Consider the following 20,442-nt stretch of genomic DNA (forward strand, 5'->3'; position numbering starts at 1 on the left):
AGAGGTAGGCCCTAAAACACCCGTGTCCTGTGAGCACCTGCGTCCGGAAATAATCCAGTTGCCTGTGACCACAGTCCACCCAATCTCCTATGTTCGGGATCAGCATTTTCGTCCACTGTGCCACATCCTCCGTGTTGTTCCATTCTTCTTGCCATCTTTCAATTCACCTTTCCCTTTCCTCTCTTCTCTCGGCCATAGTAAGGTTTGAGCCTATTCTTTCATAGAGCTCTTTTCTTTCCACCGCCAAAACATGCAACGGAACACATCCAGTGATGGTCCACAAGACTGCCACAGACACAGTCCTACAGGCGCATGCCACTCACAACAGGCTTGTTCTGTTCACTTGTGTCATGATAGGCCGTTATCTCTACCACCTCAAGACAGATGGGGCGATACTTTTCCCTAGCCTTGGGGAGCAGTATTAACCTCGATGTCCTCTAAGGCTCAGGAAAGGTTTGTACTTCCACCAGTGCATTCATGTGTTCCAGAAGCCACGCAGGCTCCGCCCGTCCTAGACCTTTCACCGCCTCAGGTGGTATCTGATCCAGTCCGGGGGACCTACGCGTCTTGAGTGAACCCAATGCCTCGACAAGTTCATCCATGGTAAAGGGTACAGCCCGCTCAACTCCTTAATCCCTCCATACACCATGCCATCTGCCGTCCGGAAAGAGCTCTCTTGTTACCTCAAGCTTCTTGCCCATAGGCATTTCGTAAGGAGAATACGCATGGAACTTCTTCATGACGATCTTGTATCCCTGACCCCAGATATCCTCATCTAGCTTTTCACACAGCTCTTTCCAGTGCCTTCTTTTTTCTGTGCGGATTTTAAACAAATAGACTGGAAACAAAATTAGATTTTTAACAACCTAGCGAACAGGCAGGTTTTAAGAAAAACTTTGGCACTAACGACCACCTCCACTGCATAAAAGGGATTATAGAAAAATCCATCGAAAACAACTAATCATTGGTCAATGCATTAACTTCTGGCACAGTTAATCTAGCATCCAGGCACTTATATTGATAACCATTTTTTATTATTTCTTTTGATTACTAAAGGTTATCATGAAAAAAAAACAATCGCAAAGAAGTAGATCTTTATATTATTCTTAGTATATAAATTAATAAAAATATCTCATAAAAAATATTCAAATTAGTCAACTTTGATCACATAAAATTCATTTTTAACAATAGGAGAAAAGTATTGGTATCACTTTGACAGTTTTTGGATATTCTCACATTCCTTCTGACATTTCTGACAACTCATCATTGAATTACTGGAACAAGTAAAACAAAACATCAAAAACAAATACATTGTTAGACTTATTTATATTAAAAAACATTGTTCGTATGAGATTAAAAATACTAAAGTTATCAATTAGAATTTGAAAATTTAATCTTTTATGAGTAATATAGCATGAATGATACACGTATACAATGATACAACTCGATTAACGCAGAGGGGACAGTTAAACTACAGTTAGCACAAAATAAGAAAAAATGCGACAAACTAACATGATTTACTAGCCACGCTGATAATCATACTAAGCACTAACAAACCCACAAAATCGCCACAATTGTACTGAGTTAATGTAACAAGATGAGAAATGTATATTTAAAATACAAAACATTACAGATAAAGCAATATTGTGGTGATTTTGATAGTTTTTATATTTCTGATACAATACTTTATTTAACTTACCTAATCAGTTTTCTTAAATTTTCATTTTCCGTCGATAAGGAATGTAACTTTACTTCTAAGGAATCAATGGAAGCATCTTTTTCACGGACTTGTTGTTTGAGATAACTAATGGTTTCTTCTAAGGCCTCGAATATTGCCTGAAAACAAAATTAATCGTCAAATTCTTCTACAATAAAGAAATTCCGTTACATCTAGACCATAGTAGAAAAGTTCTAAACGTAGTAAACCAAGTACTTAAAACACAAAATAAAGTAATTGTTAAGTGTATTATGACTCGGAGTATCATGTAGTAGTTACGGTGCGATGGATGAAGTAGAAGAAAACGAGTGGTATGTTGTGTGACTGAAAGATTCCAATGAAACTGAAAGGAAAATTCTATAAAACGGCGATAGGACCTGCTATGACGTAAGGAACTGAATTTTGTGCAGTTAAAAATAAAAACGTTGATACTCATCATATATTTATCGACTACAATGCAGCCTATGACTCTATGAATAGAAGAGAAATGTTCAAAGCAGTGAAAGAGCTAGTAATACCAAATCAGTTGGTAAATTTAACAAAACTAACTCTTGAAAAAGTTGAATGTAGGGTACGAATTCAGTGGGAAGCTTTTAAAATAAATAACGGGCTGCGCCAGGGAGACCCTCTCCTGTATACTGTTTAATCTGGCTCTGCAAAAAGTAATACGTATGTCACAAATCACAAACATTGGTTCAATATATAATAAATCAGTGCAAATCCTTGCCTATGCTGATGATATCAATATTGTTGGGAGAACGGAAAACTCTGTACGAGAGGCGTATGTAGCATTAAAAAATCATCTACAAAAATGGGTTTAATAATAAATACCAACAAAATGAAGTATATAAAAATAAGCACGCAACCACAAATCCTAAGACCACTTGTTATAGAAGACGACGTCATCAAAGCAGTGAACGAATTTGTATAGATAAGAGTGCCTTAACACTGTAAATAATACTACCGCATATGGTTCAGAGACCTGAACTCTAACAAAAAGTAATCAAAACGTGCTGGGATGTTTCGAAAACAAAGTACTAAGGCGAATCTACGGAGCAGTGAATGACAATGGAGTGTGGAGAAGACGATACAACTTCGAACTTTATAGAATATACCAGGAACTACATATTGTAAAACATATTAAGCTAGGACGTCTGAGTTGGATAGGACATGTAATGCGGATGGAACAAAATGACCCCGCTAGAAAAACGCTCCTTGATAGACCCATTGGTTAAAAAAGAAGTGGAAGACCCAGAACAACGTTCTTTAATAACATCGATGAAGACATGAGAAATATGGGAATACATGCTTGGCGGAGGAAGGCGATGGATAGGGACGACTGGAGAGAAATTCTTAAGCAGGCTAGGACCTACGCAGAGTTTTAAAGCCAGAATGATAATAGTGATAATAACAAAAACGAACAACAAATGCATGTGGCGGAAATTCATATGCTTAGATAGATGAGCGGAACGACCAAAAATGATAAAATTAAGAATCAGTAAGAGAAGAAGACCAAAAAAAATCTGTGGAGACGCTTAAGCAGAACATGTGTAAAAGGGAATATCTTGATCACATATTAACATCTGTCTTTTTAACTCAAAAAGAGATAACGCTAAATGTGCGATACCGGTATGGCAGATGAAAAGAAGCAGTTCTCTTTTGGTCCATTCTTTAATCATCGACGATATGCCATTACTTTTTAATTTAAAATTTAATCTATTAATCAAAGGTTTTCAAACTTGTTGGTCCTCTACGCATTGCATGAACAAGAATCACTGGGATAGGACCGAAAACTTTTTGATTCAACTTAATAATCTTTTTACATTTAAATATACATACCTAAGTACTATAAAAAATAATTTTTTATACTTCTTTTTTATTTTATAGACATAGCCAACCACTAGGAATTTTCTTTTAATGATGTCATTTGTATTAAATATCGCAGTCTTCTTGAACTCAGCGTCTCCTGTGGAGGTTGCTGATCAAACTGACTATTTGCACTTTCGAAACTGCTCGACGGAATAATTTAACCGATGTCTCTCGGAACTATTCGCGAAGGTTTCGCAGCCAAGAAATTCTTCTACGCCTCACGCTCCTTCGTCCAACGATCTTTCCTTGCATTATAAGCTGTAGGAAGTCATATATTATGCCTGTAGAGATGTGACCAAGTTTTTTCTTCTTGATAGTAAATATAATTTCAGGTTAAATATTCAGTCTTTCCAGCACTCTCTGATTTGTGACTCTATCCGTCTAGGAGATTCTGAGAACGCGTTTGTAGACCCACATTTCAAAGTCCTCTATATTTTTAAGGAGTTCCTTATTTAGCGTCCAGCTTTCGACACCGTATAAGAGTATGGAAAACACATACCATCTAATAATTCTAATTGTTGGAGTCATAGAAAGAAACGGTGCTGTCAAAAGTTTTTTATTTTGACGACCGCAACCCGTGCTTGTTCAATATCTGAACGAATTTCTTTTGAATGTTGGTTAGTCTCGTTGACAAACCCGCTCAATGGCTTCTCCATTAAAAACTAATTGTTCACAATTATTTTTAATTTTTTTTTAAACGACCATCATTTTGGATTTCCTGATATTGATATGTAAGCTATGCGTCATATTAACCATAAATACTTTATCAAAGAGTCTCTGGAGGTTTCCCATATTGTTGGCTATTGCAGCTGTATCGTCAGCATATCTAATGTTGTTGACAAGAAATCCATTTATCGCTATTCCAGCTGACTTATCTTTTAATGCTTAGTGGAAAATATATTCAGAGTATAAATTAAATATTATCGGCGAGAGAATACATCCTTATCGTACACCCTTCTGAATACTTATTACCTCTGACGGGGAGCCTTCAAGTTTTATCTTTGCCGCTTGTCCCCAGTATAATCTTCATATCATTTGAACAATTAATCAATGTTCTCTTGGCTGACATCTGTGCATCTCCGTGCCAGTACATTAAAGGCAAACATGACTTCTATGGTTCCCAAACCATTGCGGAGCCCTAACTGCGAACGTAACGTTTCATTTTCACATTTGCTGTAAATTCTGGTATGTATAATTCGTAGGGCAGTAGGCTTATAAGCCGGTAACCATCACAGCTGATAGGACGGGACTTCTTTGGAATGGTGACAAAGGTGAAGATGAACCATTCTTTTGAAAATATTCCAGTTAAATATATACCATTGAACAAGTCCACAACATATCGCAATAACAAACCTCAACAAAGTCCTATTGTACTACTATTCATAACTGAACCCATCTGATTCTTTTATACTTACCAGTTTACATCTCTAGAATTACCTGTATCAACATGGGTAATTGTAGAGAAGTTACAGTAGAAATAAAAATATGTTACAATAGAAATAAAAAAACCATTTTGATACCTACTTTGGTTTCTTCACTAGTTTCCGAATACACAGGAGGTTCGTTTAGACAGAAGAAGTCCTGTATTTCTTGGGAAGCGATGAGTTCAGGTACACTTAAGATAGCATTGACGAGAGCCTGGAGACCGTTAACTCTCTCCTCTAAAAAGATAGGATCGAAGTTATTCTTCAACCATCTCTTTCTCGGTAAATGTTGTACTATATTAGGATGATTGGTTCTTAATCTAGTACACAGGCGTACGAAGTCCGTGTAACGTCGGAAGACGTACCAAAAGCCACCAGTTTCTTTGTTTTCTACTTTTAGCTTATATACCTTAAAAAAATAAAAACTATTGGAGGAGAACAGTACGATAAAAAATTGAAAGTTTATTAAACAAATCTAAGCAATAAGTAAAATATTTGCTAATGTAGTAAATGATTCCATAGATTTTAACCTTTTCTATGCGGCAGTTTCTGCACCTTTAGCGCTGATCTTTAGCGCGTAATCATGTCCATAGTTCACAAAATTCTGATGGTTGGCGAAGGATATATATACCTATACATTTATGAGCAATATTTTTACTTTTCGCCCACTTTTTACCAAATTTTAGTATATGTACCATTAATTGTACCTTAAGTAGCCTATAGCTATTTTTTAACGCTCTAGGTTTTCCTTGGCCTGAGATATCCCCTCGAAATGGTCAAAAATAGCCCTTTTTACCCTATATTCGAAGAGATATCTCTGGACAGTGGACCGATTTTAACTAACAAACTCTCATTTTTTTGGTATGATGTATACTTTTTAATGTTAACTTTCTAATAAAATAATTTACAAAACCGCAAAAAAAAGTTTTATTTTATAGGTCAAGTTTTATAGGTGAACGGCGTGAACGCTAATAATTTTGCTTAAAATGGAAAGTTTTCCGAAAGTGACGAAAATTCAGATTTTAGAAAATATGGAGTGCCTTATGCCCTTAGGGGTAATAGTTGGTTATTAACTCTCAGGGCATAAGGTTCCCTTTTTCCAGCTGGAAAATTGTACGTTCCCTTAAAAATGTAATCCTTTATCATCGACCTGGTGTCTTATTAATTACAATGTTATTTACTCAAATAATTTAAAGGTCATCTGGCCTCATCATGTGGCTAATTTCAAATAATATATAGACGTTTTTCACTGAGAATGTTCTGAAAATTTATAAATCTATTTTGGATTGTTTTTAAAAAAATTTAATAATAAAATTTTATACCAGTATACAAAAAGAAGTTTTTACTTCATTGTAAATTTTTTTATCACTAGGAATTTCCCTTTTAAATTTTATAAATATTTTTATTTGTTCTGATTAATGTTTCTCGACATTAAGTAGGCTTACAAATTTTTGACAAAATATATTTTTCTGGCCGTATAAAGATATGATAAATATAAAAACTATATTTAGCACAGTATTCTACGTGTTTCTTTTATCTAAGTGTAAAAGTGTAAAAGTAATGTACATACATAATGATCCGTAGTTTCATTTCATTTCATTATATTTGCACGTTTCGCTTTTATTTTGTATGATGTCAAAATATATTTTTAATACTTGGAATTTGGTAATACAAGGAGACACCATCTCTCCCAAACTATTTACCCTTGCTCTAGAAGACATTTTTAAGAAACTAGAATGGAACAATAAGGGTATCAACGTCGACGGATCATACTTAAACCACTTGAGATTCGCAGATGACATAGTTTTAATAGCCGATAATATCCAAGAACTAAAGGATATGTTACAACAATTAAATGCAGTTTTAGGAGCGGTGGCTTAAAAATGAACTACAGCAAAACAAAAATACTGAGCCGAGACCAGACAAATATAACAATACAAAATCATACCATAGAAAATGTTGAACGTTATGTATATCTAGGTCATGTCATCAAACTAGGAAAACCAAATCAAGATGCTGAAATTAAAAGAAGAACACAACTGGCATGGGGCGCTCTCGGCAAACTAGCATATATCTTGAAAAACACCTCCATTTCTGTAAATTTAAAGAAAAAGGTGTATAGCACATGCATACTACCAGTTTGTACCTACTGCTTGGAGACAGTAGCCCTTACCAAAAAATCTGATAAAAAATTAGAAACAACGCAAAGAGCAATGGAACGAATCATGCTTGGAAATTCACTGATAGACAAGATATTTTGAAAGAATTTACAAAAATGAAATTGCGCTGGGCAGGTCACGTAGCCCGATATAATGACAACAGGTGGACACGGAAAATTCCAGAATGAAGACCAAGGACGACAACAAGAAGCATGGGAAAACTTCAAAAAAGATGGGGGACAAGGAAGGAGCCTCCACGAGATCGGTAGTGCCACATCAACTATAAAGTAAGCACTATTGACGGCGTCCCCTGGAAACGTCTACTAGTAGACGGCTAATCCTTCCAACACCGGACCATACCACATTAGATGGCAAACATCTGGGGCTATGCAAATTCGGACGCAAATGGAGACGCAGTAGAAGCATGGGCCGAAACGAGTGGCCTCACGTTAATCCATGATCCTAAGCTTCCACCATCTTTTCAGAGTAAAGTCTGGAAAAGAGGATATAACCCGGATATCTGTTTTTCAAGTAACAACCTCGAAGACCGATGTACCAAAGTAGTATATGGCCCCATACCAAAAACTCAGCATAGACCACAAACTATTCCATTCAGAAGGAGATTTAACTTCAAAAAGGCAAACTGGCAAAAGTATGCAGACATGCTAGATTCTGAGCTGTTAAGTCTTGAACCAAAAGTAAAGAACTATGAAAAATTTGTAGAGGTACTCAAAAATGTGTCTAGAAAAGCTATCCCCAGAGGATGTAGACAACAATATGTTCCCGGGATGTCCAGCGAGTCCAAAGAACTGATGAGAACATACGAAACCCTCTATTCCACTGACCCTTTTAGCCAAGAAACGGTTGACTGCGGAGCAGTACTACTCCAACAGCTAAGTCAAGCCAGACAGGAAAAGTGGATTGAGACCCTGGAAAAATGGACATGACACATAGTAGCAAAATAGCATGGAACCTTGTAAAAAAACTTAGCGGTGATCCAAAAGAACATAAACCACCTTGCAAGGTTACAGCAAACCAAGTCGCTGCTCAACTCCTTATGAATGGAAGAACTACGAACCGATATAAGAGCCCAAACACTAGAAGAAGATTGGACTCGGAGACAAACCACCTAGGTACTCCTTTTACACTAAAAGAACTCCACGACGGTATGAACAGGTTAAAAAACGGGAAAGTTGCAGGTGTGGATGATATATGCAGTGAACAAATAAAACATTTAGGCCAAGGAGCAAAAAACTGGATCTTGCAATTTTATAACACGTGCTGCAAAACCTGCGAAATTCCAAAATCATGGAGGAAATCTAAAGTAATAGCCTTGCTAAAACCAGGAAAGGACCCAGAAAACTCCAGTAGCTACAGACCTATCTCGCTGTTGTGTCACTTTTTTAAACTATACGAGAGACTCATACTCGCCAGAATAGAAAAAAATGTCGACAAGCACCTCATCCCACAACAAGGAGGATTCAGACCCGGCAAATCTTGCACCGGCCAAGTCCTCGCACTAACAGAACACATTGAAGAGGGATTTGAAGAAAAACTTATAACAGGGGCTGCTTTCGTAGATTTGACAGCAGCCTATGACACAGTAAGGCACAAAACATTGCTCCACAAATTATACGACACTCTAAATGACCACCATCTGGGTAAGGTAGTATATTCCTTACTGCAAAACAGACGTTTTTTCGTTATGCTGGAGGGTAAAGTAAGTAGGTGGAGAGTTCAAAAAAATGGCCTTCCACAGGGAAGTGTTTTAGCACCGATGCTCTTCAATATATATACAAACGACCAACCTACGCCGACCGAAACCAAGCACTTCCTCTATGCTGACGATCTTGCAATATGTGCTCAAGGAAATAGTTTTGAAGAAGTGGAGAAGAAACTCGAAACTGCATTAAAAACAATGACAGCGTACTACCTGCAGAATTCCCTGAGACCCAATCCCTCTAAAACCCAAGTCTGCGCTTTCCACCTTCGCGCAAAGGAAGCCCAGCGAAAACTCCAAATTGTGTGGAATGGTAATACATTAGAACACACAAGCCAACCTATATATCTTGGAGTAACTCTGGACCGGTCCCTCACCTACAGACAACATTGCATAAAAACGAAAGGGAAAGTAACAACTAGGAACAGCATACTCAGAAAGCTAACGGGAAGTAAATGGGGCGCACGTCCTGGCGTTTTAAGAACAACGGCACAGGCACTGTGTTTCTCAACTGCTGAATATGCGTGCCCCGTTTGGGGAAGATCTGCCCACACCAAACAAGTTGATACTGCGCTAAATGAGACATGCAGGATAGTAACGGGGTGCATGAAACCGACGCCACTCTCAAATCTATATAAAGCAGCGGGTTTTGCAGAACCCTCAACACGCAGAGGCGTTGCAGAGCACATAGAGAAAATTAAACAGATCGCGGACGAGCGGCATGCCCTATAAAAAGCTCGAACACCACGAAAGCGACTAAAATCTAGGAAAAGCTTCCTTGGAACAGTGCAGGATGAACCGCCTGAGTATTTTCCTCTTCCCCAGGTTCAATGGACCGGCCAGTCCCTAGACTTTAAAACGTGGAAAACTATGAATCGGATAAGAACGGGGGTCGCTCCAGTAAAATCAAACATGGCAAAATGGGGAAAAATCGACCAAGATGATGTGAACTGTGACTGTGGAGAAACACAGAATATGGAACATCTTCTTACATGCAGAAACTGTCCTCATCGATGTACCCTCGAAGATTTGTGGCTCGCCAACAAAGATGGAACCGACGTAGCCCGATACTGGGCCGAAATTTTATGAATGACATGTCCGGACACGATAAAGTAAGTAAAGTTCAAAAAAGATGGGTAGATGACATAAGAGCAGTGGCAGGCAAAGATAGAGAAAGATGGAAGCAATTGGGAGAGACCTACATTCAGGATGGAAAATGGTTGACTAAGAGAGAGACCTTGAGATACGCTGGAGTTAACAGGTCTCAATGCTGTTATTATTGTACCGTATTATAACTAAAAAGTCATAGGCGTTGAGCCATAAATAAAGCTGTGTTGAGCCATACCGTTGGCATTCCATGTTGCAAGTTGAAGTATAATAGCCATTTAAATGGTTCTGGATTTGAATGCCGCCAGGCGGATTGAGAAATTGTCTAATCTATCTGCTATTCTAGTAATAATGTTTTCAAGTTAATTTATAATTAGATAGATGTCAGTATAATTATTTGGCTGAATTTGCGCATTTTCAATCTGTATGTTTTGTGTTGTGTTCGCCTATCTTATAAAAGGATCTTGTGTGACCATAAAGTCAGCATCTGATGCATTGTGACAGATGTTCTTTTAATTTTTTAGAAACAAATTTTTTAAAGAAACAAAATTGACATATTTAAAAGCAGAAACGGAACAATATGGTAAACACAATGGATAAATATAAAAACAATTTAGTAAATAAGAACCCCCGATTTTTGGCATTAATTAAAACTTTATCTTGCATTATACGAAAACTTTAAAAAATGAGTTAGTACAGTCTTTGCTGGATGAGTCGATTTAATGTCTGTATTTTGTTAGTTATTTTTCATGCAATTTTTAATTTAAACCTGCTTGGAATAAATATATTATGATAACTAGAAACGAATTGATCGAGAATGGTGAATCGATGTAAAGAACCGCTATTTTGTGACGCTACCCGTGACGACGCCATCTTGTGGCGCTAGTTCCGTTACCCGTGAAGGTGCTATCTTGTGACGCTAGTTCCGTGACGCTCGCCTCAGCATTTTACTGTAGAGAAAAAAGTAATACAACTTCAATATAAAAGCTTCGCTTCCACAAATAGAATTATATCGGGAATTATGCATATATAGGCATGGGAATCGGTAAAGACAATCGGTAAGACATGTAAAGAACGACGAAGGTAGAAAACATATAGAGAACATCACAGGTGCATCTCATCTAAAGGTGATAACACAATAAACTGTTTAACAACTCTACATGATGAAAAAACTCTGGAAACCATTAGATGAAGTAGTGGACACACATGATTGAATAATAAAAATCACGATCAAAGATGAGATCAAAATACACTTGTCACGATGTAATTTTCAAGTCTAATCACTGTAGTGGAAAAATATTTATTTAACATTTAAAATATTAATTTTAATATTTTGAAACTTCCCTATAAATATTTTATTTACTTAATTTGTCAAACGCTTATTTAAACTGTGGAAACAAGAAGTGTATTGTTATATCATTAGAGCAACATCTTTTATCTGTAGATATTTCTATTGTCCTATTTTCAATGAGTAACTCTATATTGGCTTCCTAGCATGAACGATCCTTTTCTTTAAATAACAGCGTCATGAAAGCTATGTTTGTAGCATTTTCTCGGAAACACTAACACATTTCACCTGATAATAATCGAACCAATACATTAAACCAACTGTGTCATCTAATTTGCATGCAATTTTCAAACGACTAAAAGCATAATTGAATAGTAATTGAGGTGAGTTGTGTTTTTGAATAGTAAGCAACTAGCTAATGCGAAAATTGAATAAGTACTGTATGTAAAATGTTTAAAAGAAGTAAAATAGGTCGAATAAATATATGTACAGAGCTATCTAATGGGTATATGCTTGTTTTTCTTATTTACATTTTTATAAAAATTATTTAATAGAATATAAGATACATCTTATAGTGTCCTGTTCTTGTAGTCCGTCTTCTTCACATAAGGTTGTTTCATATTGTTAATCCACGAACATTACCACGAAGATTGGAAATAAATTCAAGCTGGGCAATTTTTCTTGATTTGTCAAAATTTTAATTTTTGGACAAGTGTTTGATTCATTTCACCTCCTAAAATAGATCTAACGTCGATTCTTTTTGTAATATAATCCTTTAAAGATATAACTAAACGACCCAATTCGACGTTATAATTAAAAACAATATGGTCAACTTAACATTTACTATTTTGATGTAAAAAAAAAGAAAATAAATTCATTAAGAATCGTTAAATTATGTTGAACCTAATTCCTAGAAACACATTAACGGTATACCTAAAAACTTTTAATCACAGCTTTTTACCTACACTTTGTTACAGTCTGATGATCGGCTTTAATTGAATTATTAACTGCTTTGATATGGTCCAGTTATAAGAAATATATAAATGTCATATACATAAATTGCTCGAGTATAAAATATATCTACAGTTTGATTCGAAATAAGTAATACATAAAATTTAGATACTTTAAAACGCTTCATTCTTCTCTTTTGTGTGACAAACTTTTGTCTTCATTGTTATTTTTAAGGATCTGTTTCCTGTGATTTGATCTATTCCAGTCTCTAATATTTCCTCTTATCTCTCAAATAGTAAACATATTTTACAAAACATGTACATGCAGAATCCGAATTCGATAAATTTCTTATTTGATATCGCAACATTTAATGTATAACGACAATTCAATTCTACAAACTACAAATTCAATTTAGGTTTTATAAAGTTCAATGTAGTAATAGTATTGAGTTAAGTATACTTTACCTACATGCTCAATTAATAAGGAATAACATTCTAAAACTGGAAGTGTTGGTAGTTGTTATTATAGGAGCTGAACTCTTTTTGACAGCAGGTGAAGAACGATATTTTAATCTGAATGGATATAATTCAGTGTATGTGTGTAGAGACAAAGAAGGCGAAGGTGTACGGATATTTATATAGAACTGTTTTCAATATTCTGAGATATATAGATCAATACTGCTCTTACATATTGATAGGAATCTCATAGCGAGTGGAGGATAGGGGCCTCATGATTTCCATAACAATGATCTTTTGGGAGTAGTGCATATAGCATTAAACATGTTTATGAACAAAAGAATACCAATCTGGATAGTTTGTAACTTTAATATAGACCTGATCCAAGAGATTTTAACAGAAAAATTGTAAGTCAAACGACCACTTACAATGGTTTTAAGATACTAAACAATACTGTTCCTACTAAACTCACGTACCACTCAGCTACTTGTATTAAGTTAAATATTGTGTGATGGTAAAGCTGTACATAGTGGATGAGGGTTTAGATGATTACCACATCCAGTAATTAAAATTGATAAATTCATCATGTAAGTCTACTGAGAAGTTTATACAGTAACATTATATAAACAGAGAGCAATTTAGAAGGCAACTGGACACTCCAAAAAGTGAAATTAACCCATTTCCTTTTGTGAAATCATAAGAATTTGCTTAAATAGCCTTAGTAAAAACAATAAAAAATATTTTTCGACAAAATAGTGCACCCTGGTGTAACATTACATTACACAACCTTATTTCAAAACGATATTTTCATTATAGGAGACATAACATTTTTCCAACAGTAAGTTTCCACAATATAAATCTGAGCAAAAAGAGTTAATTGAGGCAGTGGCTACAACAAAAAAGGATTATTTCACATATTTTAATGTGAAAAAATTCTGATAGATTTAGATTGATGTCAAATATCTTTCTGTGCTTCCTGTAGTTAATTATAGATTATGTATGTTAAGAGAGTCATAGTTACGACCTCACCGGGGTGTCTGGGGAACCCCCCGTCCAGAAATATTGAATGTCTGTTTTTAGGAGGCGGATGCGATGTGCTCGAGTGCTTTCAACTTGCTAGCGAGTCACCGTTCCGCTACACTGCAGGTTACCCCCAGCCCATCTCACTTTAAAAAGAATAAACGGCGGCAGACATTGGAAGGCAGTATCACTATTTGGTTTGCATTTTATAAAGCCCAAGCAAATCCAGACCCCACGTCCATCAAGGAATCCGTGTCAACATAAATAAAGTCCGGGGGCTCCTGAATGCTAAGGACTCAGCAAGCCCCAGTTTGGGTCAAGCAGGGCATATACTGAATGTGGCCAACGTCCAGAAGGAAGTCTATCCTAGGAAGTCAGAAGACAAATAAAAGAGATGAACGAAGTAATAAAAACGAAACACATTCAGAAGGAAACATGGATAGACTACTTTCGATCCCTATTTGCTAAAGGTGAAGAAAACTAACCACCAACACCAGGTGACGACAAATTAAGAAATAAATATTGAGGCGGAAAAGGTAAAGAAAGCATTAAGGAAATTAAAAAATAGAAAATCACCAGGAAAGGACAGAATACCGAACGAACTCCTAAAGAACAGAGGACCCGATCTGACCAAACAACTATTAAAACTAATCCAAAAAATAATAGAACAAAACAGAATTCATCAAAAATAGAGATCAAGCATCCTAATACCTCTCTTCAAAAAGGGAGACAGATCGGACTTAGAAAATTACAGAGGAATTAATTTATTAAACACAACACTAAAATTAACAACCAAACTGATAATAAATAAACTGAATGAAATTATAACACTAGCAGAAGAACCACAAGGTTTTAAGTCTGGAAGATCATACACCGACGATATATTTATATGCGGCATATTCACGGCAAGTGCAAGAGAAATCATTAGAAAACAACACACCGGCATATCTGTGTTTCGTGGACCTTAAGAAGGCATTTGACCGGGTCAAATTAAAAGACGTTATCCACTTCTTGTACGCAAGAGAGATACCTCTAGGAATAATCAAAACGATCGAAAATATCTACCAAAACAATACAATAAAAGTAGAAGAAGAACTAACCGACCCTATTGAAGCTGGCAATAGGATAAGACAGGGAGATTCCCTCTAGTGTCCAACCTTATTATGGATGAAATAATAAAAAAGTAAGGACTAAAAAAGGATGCCAAATGGGAGAAAAACAACTTAAAATGATCTGCTATGAAGACGAGGTAATACTACTCTCTCAAAGTGAAGATGATTAATAATGTATGCTGCACCAATTTAATATAACCGCCAGAAAATTTAACATGTTAATTACCCCAAAAAAGACAAAATGCATGGTTATAACAGAAAATTTACTAAGATGTAAAGTGGAGCTGGAAGGTCAGATAATAGAACAAGAGATGGAGTTTAAATATCTAAGCATCACATTATCTAACTACGGAAAGCTCGAAACTCGAGTAAAAGATCAAGTGAATAGAGCAAACAGAGCCGCAGGTTGCCTGAATGAAACAATATGGAGAAATAAAAATATCGAGAAAGAAATGAAAGGCAGAATTTACAAAATAGTCATCAGACCAACAATGATATACGCGTTAGAAACACGACCTGACACAGAGAGGAAAAAAGGATGTTAGAAACAGCAGAGAGGAAAACACTTAGAAAAATTGATGGTAAGACACTATGGGACAGAGCTAGAAGTACAGATATGCAAGTTGGAGAACATCAAGAACTGGATAAGAAACAGAAGAGTAGATTGGAACGATCATATAAGCCGAATGACAACAAATAGAGTAATAAAGACGGCAAGAGACGGTTCCCCAATAGGAAGGCGATCAGTAGGAAGACCACGAAAACGATGGAACGACAACTTACTGTAGGCACATTGAAAAACAGACAGAGTCATGTCTACATAAAAAGAAGAAGAAGAATAAGAGAAAGACAATGCAACTGCATCCTATTAAATGCAGTCACAGGTTTGTAAATTTTCTCCTAAGAAAAAGGTGATAAAAGCTGTGGAGGCTTGGTTTATAGAGCAAGATAAACATTTGTTTAAATGTCTAGAGGCATTGCAGGTTCTTTGTGATAAATGTGTCCAATTTAGAAGAGAATATTTTGAAGTTGCAAATATTGCAAATATTGTCTGCTTCTACAGTAGGTTTTTCAATACATCAGTCACATTTTGTCAGTAGACTATTTTATGAAAACAGTATTGTCAAAATTTGTTTATATATTGTTAGATAAACGATATTATGAATTAATTAGTATTTTATAAATTTCTATAATTAACTATAACAAAAATATAAAATAAATCGGCAGTTATCTTAAATACATAAATGAAAACAAACTAGTTCTTATATATACAAATGGTCAATTTATCATGTGCTTATTTTGTAACCACTGATGCAAGGATCCACAACAAACAATATATTTTGCAAAAACATCAACTTGTAACTACATCCAACGAGAAATATGGAAAACTACTGTGGAAAAAAATTGCTATGAAAGATTTTTATGCACTAAAAAATTATTTATTAAAAATTCTATTGTATAGAATTTTTTCACAAACATATTTTAAAAAATTCATTGCTATCACTCTATTAAACGTTTCGGGTGAAATTTTCATAATAGTAATTTTAATTGGCATCTTTATCATAAATACTACAGGTCATTCTTATATCATCATCATCATTCTGGCTTTACATCCCTACGTGGGTTCTAGCCTCCCTAAGAATCTCTCTATGGTCGTCCTTATCCATCGCCTTTCTCCACCAAGCATGTATTCCCATATTTCTCATGTCTTCATCGATGTTATCGAGGAACCTTGTTCTAGGTCTTCCTCTTCTTCTCTGACCAATGGGTCTATCAAGGAGCATTTTTCTAGATGGGTCCTTTTGTTCCATCCCCATTACATGCCCTATCCACCTCAGACATCCTATCTTAATATGTTTTACGATATCTGGTTCCTGGTATATTCTATAAAGTCCGAATTTGTATCGTCTTCTCCACACTGCATTGTAATTCACTGCTCCATAAATTCGCCTTAGTACTTTTCTTTCGAAACATCCTAACATGTTTTCATTATTTTTTGTTAGTGTCCAGGTTTCTGAACCATATGTTAGGACTGGGAGTATTATTGTTTTGTAGAGTTTTATTTTTGTATTTCTCGATATAATTGTGGATTTAAGGAGCAGATTGAGCCCAAAATAGCATCTGTTGGCCGTGCAAATTCCCAGGTAGCTCCAAGGAGCTCTCCCAGGTATATAAATTCGTTCACTGTTTCGATGACGTCGTTTTCTATAACAAGTAGTCGTAGTATTTGTGGCTGCATGCTTATTGTCATTCTTATATATTGATGTCAAAATAATGAATAAATATAGTAGTTTGGAAGTCTTGGAAATGTGGGACTACCCCCGCATGCTCAGAATTTCCTATATCCATCATGTTACAAACAACACCGTCATCCAACGTGTGAATAAAGATCTGGAAATTATGCGTATCATGAATATCAGAAAGATGACATACTTAGGGTATGTGATCCGCAATGAGAAGTATCAACTAATTCAACTAATTTTACAAGGCAAGATAGAAGGCAAAAGATCTCAAGGGCTCAGAAGGACATCGTGGTTGAAGAACATCAGACAGTGGGCATAAATGACTACCATACATCTATTTAGAGCAGCTGTCAATACAGTTGTATGGACCAACGTGATTGCAAACATCCACAGAGGATAGGCACCAAAACAACAAATAAATAACCTTTAACATTATAAATCATACGTTATCCCTTTTGATTCAAGATTTTAGAGGTGACGACCACCCACGCTTTGGGGGTTGAAATTTGAGAATGATTATATTTACAAAATATGTCCATCTAAAAATAAAAATTGCTGGGTCCGAGTGTTTTCTTTGCATTAAGAACAAAACCTGAGTGGAAAGTATAGCCAGACATACACATGCCTGTTACTAGCACAATGGCATACCAGTACCTAGCAAGCACCAGCTACTGTCCCCAAACTGGTAAGTGTGTACATTAACTGGCATGCTAGTTCCTGGAATGCTAGCTAATCGCAAAGAATTTGATTTTTCTTGCTAGTAGCATGCTGTAAGATGCAAGGCGCATGCGTGGAGAGTGTCACTGGCATCTGTAGACGCCCGCTACCGCTACAGGCATGCCAGTAGCTAGCAGAGAATTGTCAGATCGGTTATGTTAATGATAAAAATTGATCGTTTTATTTTTAAACTTGTTAATTTAAAAAATGTTTCATTGGGGTGATGAATAAACCATCAAATTTATTGCTATATATATATATATATATATATATATATATATATATATATATAGAGAGAGAGAGAGAGAGAGAGAGAGAATTGGAGTGTGTTTGGAATTCTAAATCACCTCTATATAAAAATAAAATAGCCCGTGACAATGCTTACACACCCAAATCTCAAATTTTTCTCTTTTTTGAGTTCCGCTTCGGATTCATTATTAAATTTCTAACAATATCCGAGGTCATCAGCAATACTTGCTTGTTTATTTCATTCTGAATACCTTATTAATTACAAAACAAGTACTTATGAAAACCACTCGATTGTTTACTAGCACTGGCATGTGTAAAAATCTACCCTGCTTTTTCGCCTCGCCAGTATAGGCAATCGAGCTACTGGCATTCAAATTACTAGCAAATGTGTTTTGTGCTTGCCAGTTACTGGCCTATGCCAGCAACTGGCATGCCAGCTACTTTCCCAATTTACTGGTATGTGTGTACCCGGCTTATAAGAGAGATAATGGTTTAAAACACAAAGATTTAAACAAAAAATGTTTACCACTATCAAGCTATACTTACTGTAAATCTAGCACGCTCTTCCATAATCTCATATCCTACAATGGGAATCTGTATATTATTAAATGATATAAGTCCATTGGGAATCTGTGGGAAACAGTTACCATTTTCTTCTTCAATTCTTGAATTTTGAACTGATAAAGTTATATTAGAGATACTGGACTGTGCAGAGTATTGGAAGTTCTTATACCTGAAAAACATGTAGACATATTCGATCTTGTGATATTAGTCCTTTTCAGGAACATATACATACAGGGGGACTTCAAACTGTTAATATCTCCATTCCCGTATTCCCGTAAATAATTAAAAAAGTCGTAAAAACAGGACAATTATTGCATTTTTAGATTTTGCATAAGATTCTAGATAAAATTTGTATCAGGTATTATAGGTCAAAACTTCATATTTTTTTGAGTTCCTCAACTTTATTAAAAATTTTGACAGATAGAAACACTTTTCAAAGATAATATCTCATCCATTTAGAATTGCAATGTCTTTAAAACCTTTGCACACAAATAGTAGGTAACATTCTTTCAGGGATTTAAATCAAGTTTCTTTATCTTGTGTTTCTGAATTCAAATTGTAACTGATCTAGTTTTTTTTTTTCTTTAGAGGTATGTAACCAACTTGTTGCATGCATGTAGTTCATATTGCAGTGGCAACTGTAACCTATTAGAATATGTATTTTTATTTTCAAAAATTGTACCTGTTTCAACTGGTTAAAGTAAGTTTATTTCCTTGTCTTGTCTAGTTTATTGTCTAGATTTCATGTTTTATTTCAGAAATCTTTATAGGCTCTGAAAGAATCATGTAAAAACATGAACTAAGTATGGTTAATAGTAAAACTTATGGGTCTCATTTAATGCCAAGTAAATTTTTTACATATTTCATGGCAATATTACTTATATATAACTCAAATTTTCATTTCTGCTTAATTCTGTTCAAATTAAAATACATCTGACTGATGGTGTACATTTGTATCTAGAAGCTTCTGTTACTTATTAAATAACAAATGCTTTGATCTAACAATAAGAGCTTTTGACCATTGATGCATATCCGTATAAAAACACTTCTATTAATAATGTAAGGTTAATAAAAAAAACTTACCTCAGAGGTTCAGATAAATATTCTTCAGAATCTGTTGTAGCCGCATCTTCAGTCTTTTCACTAAATTTATTTTCTAGTTCTCGTCTACTAGGTGTTACATTATATTCGGAAGAAATTGGATTAGCACTGGTCGAACTATCGCACATTTTGAAAATAAATTATTTAGAACCTAATATAATATTGTTAAAGCGACATTGTATAAATAAATTTAACTAATATATTTAGAAGTGATTGGTTTTAAAGTATGTAAATATTTAAATTAGAGTAGAGTGATGTTTGTAACTAAAAAACGAAATCATAATGATTTAATTAAACCAAAACCAAATAAAGTGAACAAAAACAAAATAAAATTGACTTTGACGTTTAAAAGAACACACTGTGTTCGAACTAATTACTCCGGTGGCACTTGGAGTAATTTAATCTATAGTGTACATAAATTTAATTATATATTGAGAAACTTAAGGATTAAAACAACCTAGACGCGGCTTTGGCTTTAGCCTCATATTCTTTTTCAATTGCTGTTGACCAACAATAAAATAATTAACTTAATAGTCTAGGCTTATTATTATTTTTTCTAAAAGTTTGACAAAAATAAGTTAGGTGCGATTTCAACTAACTGTGCATTAAAAAATTGATATGAAGATATGAGAGATATTCAATTAAATAGTAATATATTGATAATGCTATGTAATGAAGAAACTTTTAATGAGATTGTTTATCTTCCTCTTTCTGTGGTTCATGTTGAGAGATCCAACAAATTAATT

The 20,442-nt window shown here is 35.1% G+C and overlaps 1 protein-coding gene across 1 annotated transcript; it reads right to left on the bottom strand.

Moving 5' to 3' along the window:
- Positions 1–1,082: 1,082 nt before the first annotated feature.
- On the bottom strand, positions 1,083–20,018 carry Snx16 (sorting nexin 16). Its single transcript, XM_072538283.1, has 5 exons — positions 19,679–20,018; positions 18,578–18,764; positions 5,111–5,419; positions 1,700–1,836; positions 1,083–1,274 (listed from the first exon to the last, which is right to left on the bottom strand). Exons 1-5 carry the CDS (start codon positions 19,822–19,824, stop codon positions 1,208–1,210), a joined length of 846 nt encoding a protein of 281 aa, XP_072394384.1. The 5' UTR covers positions 19,825–20,018; the 3' UTR covers positions 1,083–1,207.
- Positions 20,019–20,442: the final 424 nt, after the last annotated feature.

Source organism: Diabrotica undecimpunctata, chromosome 7, assembly GCF_040954645.1.
Source record: "Diabrotica undecimpunctata isolate CICGRU chromosome 7, icDiaUnde3, whole genome shotgun sequence".
NCBI classification, from domain to species: Eukaryota; Metazoa; Arthropoda; class Insecta; order Coleoptera; family Chrysomelidae; genus Diabrotica; species Diabrotica undecimpunctata.

Coding starts and splice junctions, on each gene's coding strand:
- Snx16 (XM_072538283.1), bottom strand. CDS start 19,824: ATGTGCGATAGTTCGACCAGTGCTAATCCAATTTCTTCCGAATATAAT. Junction 5,420..18,577: donor AAGAGCGTGCTAGATTTACA/GTAAGTATAGCT, acceptor TATTTTTTTAAG/GTATATAAGCTAAAAGTAGA. Junction 1,275..1,699: donor AATTTAAGAAAACTGATTAG/GTAAGTTAAATA, acceptor TACTTGTTCCAG/TAATTCAATGATGAGTTGTC.